We start from the raw sequence: 9,630 nt of genomic DNA on the forward strand, positions 1-9,630 counted from the left end.
ATTCTACATCCCAACACCTAAACCTACAACTATCATACTAACTATTAATAAGCACCGAAGAAAGAGTTTATTGAGGCAAAAGTCATAGTTAATGGTTTGTCAAATAGTGAGAATTGGACCTTGAAATAAAGTGTGACCCTGTCTTTTATAAATGTGATCAACATAAACACTCTACAGTATTATTGAAGGGTGAGGTACTATTCTGTAAGTACTCAAGATTAACATGAGATATGCAGAAACTGTCTGAGTGACGGCCACTTTAATAGAATAAGTGAAAAAGTAAAAGATAAAGTAAATTCAGTCTGTTGTGTCAGAGAGAAATTAGAAAACAGTCATGTAAAACTAAATAACAATAAACTAAATAAAATCTTAAAGGGATAGTCCATCCACAATAATGACACATGTACGCTCACCGCTGTTGCCATGGCTATGTGTGTTTCAGGATAAGGGTCAAGGACAGTGTGAGCACTTGCACATAACCTCTAATAATAATGAATCCGATATGTGGACTGTTATTTTAATCCCATCATTACCAGGTCAAACAAATAAGATTCGATAATGTCAATCTATTAGAATTCAACAGCACCTGCTTTATGATTTCATTATCTCTGTGGGTCTGTGTCACTGTGATTAAGAGAAAACCTTAATATATTCATATCTTGAATTCATTTTAAGGGGACCGTATAAACCTCAATATGGTTGCTTCGTAAAATACTACTGTCTGTTGATAAAATAACAGAAGATAATAAGACAGTGTATGTTTTACTTTCTTACCTAATTGGCAGATTACGTTTTCATTTAGCTTATTTATAAACCACATTAAATGTATCACTTTGCGAAAGAAAAATTGCCAATGAAGTTAGAAAAACATGAACAAAAACATGAACATTAAGTTCTCTAAAAGCCTTATTATCTTTACTACACTGATCTCGTTTTGAAATGTTTCCTCTAGAAAACGGGACATGTTTACATAAAGAGTGAAACTCAGAGTTGAAAGATGAACTTACGCCATAACAATGACGCTGAAGTCCAGCCAGTTCCAGGGGTCCCTCAGGAAGGTGAAGGGCCCGATGCAGAAGCCCCTCGCCAGGATTTTGATCAACGACTCAAACGTATAAATGCCAGTAAAAGTGTATCTGGACGGGAGATAAAGAGAGGGAGGGACGAAATGAAAGAACATGACAGGTCACACACAGAGATCATGAAGGACAAAACAGAACCAAAACATTCAGCACATTCACAGTCCAGCAGAGCTAGAGATCATCAAGATGAGAACAGATGTTAAAATCCTGACCATCAAATAAAAGAGAGACCCTCCAGCCGAGGGGACGGTGACCGGGGGAGAGATGCAACATTCTTGCAAAGCCGTTCGATATATTTTGGGTTTTAGTTTGACTTGGTTCAGAGCCGTATTAGTGAGTACAATCTTATTTTGGGGAATGTCGTACCTCTCATCACATTGTTATTTGTTGACTGATATCAACGTTTTATTCAGCGCTTTTGTCAGCGATTTCACAAATTTCCCCCCAAAATAAATCCAGAGATTTCAATTCACAAAGTCTGTCAATGAGACGCATAGTGTAACGTTTATTTTAGAAATAAATGTTGACGTTGATATCTTGTGTCTGAACGATGTTGAGAGGTACGACTTTATACTTGCTTCAAAAACAGGTGTCGTCTTTGCATGCTGCATGCGTATCAACTTTGTCTGCATGAAAATATCAAAGGCTCGCTTTCAAACGCTGGGTCACGGTGCAGAAGGTCTCAGAGGCCTGTGCGGGGAACGTCTTAAAGACCTGCGTGCTTCTCGACAAGCACAAGACTCATTTCCCACAGTTACTTACACTGTAGGTCACATTCATCTCAGAATACATCAAACCGTACGAGCTGCATGGAAAACACGGGATAAATCCGGTCTACCGGCTACAAACTTCTGCTGCAACCCTTACTGAAGCTGGAGGTGATGGACATACAAACCAAGAGACAGACAAGCAGATCAACACACAGACAGACAGGTACGTGAGGTTTGCCGGATGGAGAGACCCATTTCAGAAGGATAAACAAATCACATGATATGAGAGAAAGAGAGAGAATGAATGAAGAGAAAGATAGATGGATGATGGAGAGAGACAGACAGACAGACAGATGTACAGATGTATAGACAGATAGATGGATAGATCATACAATGTGCTTTCAAAAAAATAGTTTCGTCCAAGTTCACTTCTAAATGTCTTTGTATTCATTCCTGTTCGTGTTGATTTTGAAGAATCATTTATTCATATCATGATTTCATTCACAGAGCAGACGTCCCGTACAGTCAAATCTTTAACTTACTTGAGTTTGACAAGCCAACAAACACCTGGCAAAGCTTTACATCAGACAGACAGGGCACAGTTCAGAGGTCAGAGGTCAACACAGACACAGAGAGGTTTAGGACAGAGAGAAAGAGAAGTGTACTCACTCCACATATTTGGCCCAATGCGCTGGTTCGGACATGGCCATAAAACAACAGTTGGTCAAAATTGTGAACATAATGAAAAGACTGAATAAAGTAAGAACAGTTAAGACAATAACACCGGCTGAAACACGACATGAACATTTACAATCTGTTAAACAGCATCACAATTTGTGTTCAGATCAGCTGAGATACTCAACTCATGGTCAATCTCAAACATTTCTCATCAGATTCCGGCCCTCTAGACAACATCTGAGCCTAAGTCGACACATAACGCCATGGTCAACATAAAGAGACCATTCCAAATGTTCATTTAATCATCATTTCTGGATGTATTGAGGTCATTCAAGTCCAGCGTCGGTTCAATTTCAACAAAATCAAACCTCAGGGGTGATAAAGTCTTTCAACATCAGTGTGAAAGACTGACAGCAGGACAAGACACATGAAAACTGAGAAAAATCCAGGTTATCACATTCAAAATAATTGTTGAATTTGTCCTAAACACATGTAGAAATATGACTGTTGTATTGTTTAATGGGACAGTTCACCCAAAAATAAAATTCTGTCATCATTTACATTTACAAACCTGTATAGATTACATTGTTGTGTTAAACACAAAGGAAGATATTCAGAAGAATGTCAGAAACTGAACAGATCTCATCCTCCATAGACTCCCATAGTGTTTCTTTTCCCTACTATGGCAGTAAATGGGGAATTTTGGTTACTGACATTTTTCCAAATATCTTTCCTAGTGTTTAGTAGAACAACCAAATGTACACAGTTCTGAAACAACCCGAGTAAACGATGACCGAAATTTCATTTCTGGGTGAACTGTCCCTTTGTGTTTGAGGTCTGAAAAAATACTGAACAAAATCTTTTCTGTTATTTTCACCTGTTTCTCCAGTTTTCATTTTATGCAAATAAATGCAAAAAGAAACAATATTTTGATATAAAGTTTGATAGACAAATTTGAGAGAAATCTGTAGTTCACAGAATGAAACAAAAATTATCATTTTACCTAGACACATACCTAGAAATGGTAAATTTACAAAAAATGAAAATAATATTGAAATGGTCTCTTAATTGTTTTCACAGCTGTATGTTACGTCTCTTGAGCTATGACGGAGTCACATCCGAGCACAGAATCATCTTTTTTGCGTCCCAAACATTATGAAATAGAACATTTGTAAAAGTAAAATCTTAAGAATGACTTTGTTCTCTATATTGTATCTTTATATATTTATATCTGCATCAAACATATATACGGTGCGCTGATGGGCGCAGGGTTTGATTACAGATCTTTAAAGCACAGGTACAGTATGTGAATCTAAAAGCTTCTAACAGTCAATGACAGCTGCTTGTTATTCTAAATGACACTGAAAATTACAGCTGAACTATTAAACGTTGAGCCGGCAGACGCCGTCTTATAATGAAAAACACCCACAAGGTTTATTTTGGTCTTTTTCTTCTTTAAGAGCTGATCTGAGACCTCCGTGTTTGATTGTAATTCACACTCAATGTCCGCTGTTTCTCTCACATCAAATCACAAAAATGTGCCTTTAAACCACCTGCATGTTCCTTAACACACTAACTTTAATCCTGCAATTAAAGAGATATAGATCAAATCTGTGTGTGAGTCTTTCTTCAGTGGAACACAACAGAAGATATCTTGAGAAATGTCTCCGTGGTTATGTGTTCATACAATGGAAGTCAAAGGAGTTCAGTGTTGTTTTGTTATCAACATGTCTTCTGTTGTGTTCTGAAGAAGAAAGAAACTCAAACAGGTTTGACATGAGGATGAAGAAATGCTGAAATAATTTGCATTTTAGGGTTCACTATCCCCTTAAATCCACATCCTAAAACATTTTGGAGCATATGTGGTCACCACAAACACATCAGATGTGATGATCAAAGTTAGGCAAAACTTGTTAACACGGGTGACACAGACGGCTCTGGGAAACACTGTGTTCCGCTCTGATAGGCCCGTTTCATCAGCTGTCTGATCTGTGAATCAAATCTCTCACATTTCTCTAATGAGTCCAATCACTTCAGCGGGACGCTCTCACCTTATGAATGCGCTCTTGTTGCACGCTTTAATCAAACGTGTTTCCCGGCTTCGACTCTCTTGGGAAATTTGCTGTTAGCAGGGATGCGTGGAATCTAAACATGAACACTTTTAACCGGCAAAACGCATGCCACACCTCAACCAATGAGCTGGTACCTGGCTGGTCTGTCAGCATCACCATCATCTCAAAGACAGCTAGCATATGAAACACTGGAAGTGCAAGACTTATTTCATCAGATTACGTGGACACTTCTTAATAGGTGTCAATGGAAAAACCCGGACCCCCACCTTCAACCCACCTCTATGAGCGTCTTTGTCATACTTCAGAAAATACTTCAGTAGAGTATGTTCAGCTTTATATCACACGGGACTGCACTTATGCGGATATTGGGTGACTGGATGCCCGGCGGGCAGTAGAACCGTAAAAGGGGCGTGAGGTGAAGGGGGACGGCGTTGACCATCACAGCACCTTCACCGAAAGCCTCTTCACGCGCTTATCAACTGCACAAGAGCAAAGTGCCACGAGCCCAATATTTCTCAACACCTCGGGCAGGCCTAACAGCACCGCTGGCTATTTTTAGCAGTGGAGAGGGTGCGAGCGTAGATGGAGCTTTGGGAAAACTGCCATTCCGAACTGGGCTCTGTTCAGCCAAACGGACGCTCATACGTGGCATAGCCTCTGAATGTCAGAGAGAGAGAGAGGTGCTCGCTACACATGTTCCTGATGATTGTGAATCTCTCTCTCTATTGCTCAGACATTGCTCGATCATAGTGCAGTTGTATCAACTTTGTCTACGTTATTTCTCGGAGACAAAAAATGGGCACGAAAGAGTCAGTTGTCATGTATAAAGATATAAAATAATGTTGACAGCATAACCAATTGTATGAATTTGATGAGAAATGTTCGAGTTCTTACTGAGCAGCAAGCACAGTTTAGAGCTCTCCTGCGACTCTAGAGAAGAACAAAAAAAACTCTCCATTTGCTCAATTTAATCTCATTGATGTTTAGATGTCACACAGTATTCACAAATTGTCCACTCTCACAAAACACAAGTTTAAGTATATTATAAGTGAAATGGAGAAATCCAGTTTAAGGCATGTGTTCAGATTTTGACTTTTTTCTGTCGAAGAAAGTCTTTCCTGAAAAAACGTCCTACTGTATGTCAAGCACTTTTTTTCACAACTAACCAATAACCGATTGTAGTTTTCGATATGTGATTGGTTATTCTCTCTGTTTACCATTCAAATAGACTTGACGTCGCCGCCTACGAAGCCTGTCTGAATCTGTTTCTCTGAGCTGCCTTCGTGCACAAACGCTGCCTCCAAAGTCATTGCAGCTACGACTTGTAACCACAACGCTGCAAACTTTTTACTTAAAAAGTGCCATTGTCAATTTTTTCTTTTTTTGAAAAGAAAGTCAAATGTGAACACAGCCTTAGTGCTGAACTCACGGGTTAGACTCACATACTGTAACACACAGACCCATTCACTCGATCACGATCAATGCAAAACTCCAGAAGTCATATGACATCAGTAGCAGCAGAAAGGATATGAGTGTACTAAAATCCTTATTGATGCTCTTCTCACAGGATGAAAAGGACTAAAGATATAGAGTGCAGAAGTGGCACTAAAGCGGAAGATGGCCTTCCCTTTGTTCAGGACTATAAACGTCTGTTGGAGAAAAGAAGAGAATCAGGAGAGAAACGTTAGTGAGAAGAGACATTTCACATTGACAATACATGAAAATGATTTGAATGTACAAGTAACGTACTGACGTCAGCTCTGTTCCAAAACAAAGTGAGCTGACTACTTAGACAGTATTTTAGGGCAACATAAGCCAATATATCTGGCCATTGGATGTATTTACTAATGTAGGTAACGTAAACGGTTCATAAAACAGCTTGCATACGATATAACATACATACTTAATAGAACTACGAATATAACCATCTGATTAAAACGTTACAGACAATTACTCATTCAGAAGTACACATTTTGGAATAATTGTAAAGATATTTACTAAACACCCTGCCTTCTATTTTCTGTAATACAATGTTTTATTGATAACTGTCTTGTTTTAATGATGCAAAACTGCGAAAAGTTCTATAGGGATAAACTTGAATCGTGTTTAATTATTTATAAGCAGTCTGACATGTGTCTGTACCTCAACCTTGTTTTTCGTTTGTTTTGATCAGTTTTTCCTATTTTACTGTGATAACTATGGCATTTTATGAGGTAACTGTGGTACACTCAATACATCTCGGTAGAGGTATAAAACCAAACTCATAATTACGATGATAAAGCTGTGAGCAATACTCTGGGGCACACACTACACGCAAATACATTACTACAGGGTACAAGGGAGGGTACGTGGTCTCGCGGGACTCCCGTCTGTCGCCATGGTTCGCGCTACCAGGGAGCTTTTCTTTCACAAACACGCCGTTCGGTTGCCGAGGATTCATGGCCCCCTTACAGAGCTCGATTTACACCGCCTCCCCATGGCATAAATGATGCCAGCAGTCACGGCGTAAAGAATAATTGCGGGCGGGCGGCATCAGGGTCAGCATATTTTACTACTGCCACTGTGGCAAAACACGCAGGCAAACCCCTTACGCTGCACGCCGTCATCTCCAGCGACGCGCTTGCTGCCTATCTCAACATGTCAGGGCAGTGGCCTTTATAACCTCTGAAAACAGCCTGCTTTCTCCGCCCTTCTGTTCTCGCTTCTTATGTAACAACTGGGTCAAGTTTGCCTTCGTTTGTTTCCACTTTCCTCACATTTCCTCTGGGATATCATCTGCCAGGTCCACATGAGCGGATTCAGAGGGTAACAAAACAAGGAAGGAGGACAGAGGGAAATGCTGCCCTCGCTGCTGTGGATTTACAGAATGATTTATGACATTTGCATGAGGGGAAAATACTAAACATAGAAATCAAAGGCAATGATGATGAATTTCTGAAAGGTGTATTACAGGGAAGAATGCCAATGTCACAAACACCCTGCCCCGCATCTAACTCTATTAGATAAACAAATACATTTCAAAAACACACACTGCTATCCAGATAGGATTACATTTCTCACAGGTTAGCTGATATAAAAACCCAGGTCATTTTCTCAGTGATTTGTGAGAAAAACTCATATGCGTTTCATCCGGACAGGATTAAATTCGGAAAGCACGTCAGGACTTCATAAACACAACAAATGATGCCTCCTTTAAGATTTCTGCTCTCTGAAAGTGAGGGGTGAGTTTGCAAGAATATCCAAACGAGCAGGAAAATCGGTAAGGCCCGTAACAGAACAAACTGTGTTAAGTGTCAATTCAGTCGTCCTTCTTAGTGCTAACGTCCACAGCAGCTTAGCCGAGACTAAATGAAGCACGGGCGCTTTCTACTTAAAAATGGCATTTTAAAAGTTCTGAGTCAAAACTTTTAGCTGAAGTCCATAGAAATAGAGATTTGTGTGCTTGTGAAAGGAGGAGTGCATAAGTGAGAGGCCAGCACAGCAGCCGGAGCATTAACACTGACTCACGCTATTCATCCCAGACCACTAAACCCTCTGATTCAGCGCTAATATATCAACTGCACAGCTAGCCACCCTTCACTTAACCATTGTTTACATTGTAAAATCAACCAACGCAAGAATGCTTGAGTGATATCACAGACAAGACTATCCCATAATGCATTGCGAAAAGATCAGGGAGGCGAGAACAGAAGAATATGCTGAGTAGTTATTCACTGAAAAAAACAGATTTAAATTGTTCAACTAAAGACCTGTCGACATAACGTGATGTTTGTGCATGCTTATATTAATGCTTAGTCATTACCTCAGAAACATGCTAACAAGTGACCTTAAAAACAGAGCCAAGCCTCTCGTCAACTTTGCATTAATTGCACCCAAATCCGTCCTTTAGTAAGGATCCTACGTAGACAGCACACTATGTTTGGGAACAGAGTCTTTGAGATCAGCGTTCTTCAGACCTTCACGATAGGTCCGCTACTATACACTCACTTTTTTGTTCTGGAAGTAAAACGAGTCGATATCCTCCAGAGGGACGCCAACCAGTTCCGAAGGAATGTCTCCAAAGATTCGAGGGAGCTGTTTTCCTGCCTCCAGGTCGGCCCGGGACTTGGGCGGCTCCACATCGCCCAGATCCTCCTGATACTCTTTGGCATTCCGGGCCTGTTCCTCAGCGATCCGCTGTTCGATTCCAGACAGGGACTCACGAGTGAACCGGTGTAGACTGTCAGGACCCGGTGGAAACAGTATGGCTGCCATCTTCTCATCCTGAGGCTCCTGTCCGAGTGGTGACTTCACAGCTGGGGAGAAGAGACGGGACATGTTATTGCTCAGAGAACACTCAACAGAGTTATGAAATATATTACATTTCTTATATTTTAATACAGGCTTCTTTGTGTGCTTCACACAGCAAACCGTTCTATGGTAATGTGGCAGCTGGCCTGCACTGATGTTGATTTTGGCATTTCTCCGATTCCTCAGAAACACGAAGCGACAATCACAAGCTCTCAGATGACACGTATATAAATGATACCGTTGTGGGTTTTGAACGTGTCTGTAAATAAAATGATGCTATTATCCACATCAGACAGTACTCTAGCGTGAAAGTGTGCTCTTGTGAGTGAGTGTCTTGACGCAGATTGGGCCATCTGTTTCTCCGTTCAATTGAATGATTGGACGAAAGATCATTTCTCATCTGTTCAAGCATGCGGTGAGAAGCGTCCACGGCCACCACAAATCACAGAGCACAATAGAAACATCTGCACATAAAAAACCTGAACGCAGCTATATTGATGTAAAGCCTCAACATGTCCCATGTGTGTGTGTGTGTGTGTGTGCATATAAATGCATGCATGCATGCAGTTATGACAGACTTATCATTCACATAAACTTTAAGGTTGAAAGTATCATACAAAAAGCAAAAGCAACCAAATGAGCTGAAATACTTATCATGGCAAATAGGCAATATACTGCAATATACAAATAGGCATATAAAAGAGCAGCCATATATAAAATACATTATATTATGCATACCCTGCTGCCATGATAAAACGTGAGGCGTAACGTTAACATGCCCCAGTGCCCCCCCACGCT

General features: G+C 40.4%; 1 protein-coding gene across 1 annotated transcript in view; it reads right to left on the minus strand.

Annotated features, from left to right (window-relative positions):
* scn5lab (sodium channel, voltage gated, type V-like, alpha b) overlaps nt 1–8,802 on the minus strand; it is a gene marked incomplete at its 3' end in the record, with an annotated part of 67,423 nt that extends 58,621 nt beyond the window's left edge. Inside the window, exons 1-4 of the mRNA XM_079488347.1 lie at nt 8,530–8,802; nt 6,067–6,191; nt 2,462–2,542; nt 1,008–1,136 (exon numbers count right to left, since the gene is read on the minus strand). Of these exons, the coding sequence (XP_079344473.1) occupies nt 1,008–1,136; nt 2,462–2,542; nt 6,067–6,191; nt 8,530–8,796 (602 nt within the window). The 5' untranslated portion in view covers nt 8,797–8,802. The remainder of the gene's footprint in view (nt 1–1,007; nt 1,137–2,461; nt 2,543–6,066; nt 6,192–8,529) is intronic.
* Between the last annotated feature and the right edge of the window lie 828 nt (nt 8,803–9,630).

Source organism: Barbatula barbatula (genome assembly GCF_947034865.1).
Source record: "Barbatula barbatula genome assembly, chromosome: 23".
Classification (NCBI taxonomy): Eukaryota; Metazoa; Chordata; class Actinopteri; order Cypriniformes; family Nemacheilidae; genus Barbatula; species Barbatula barbatula.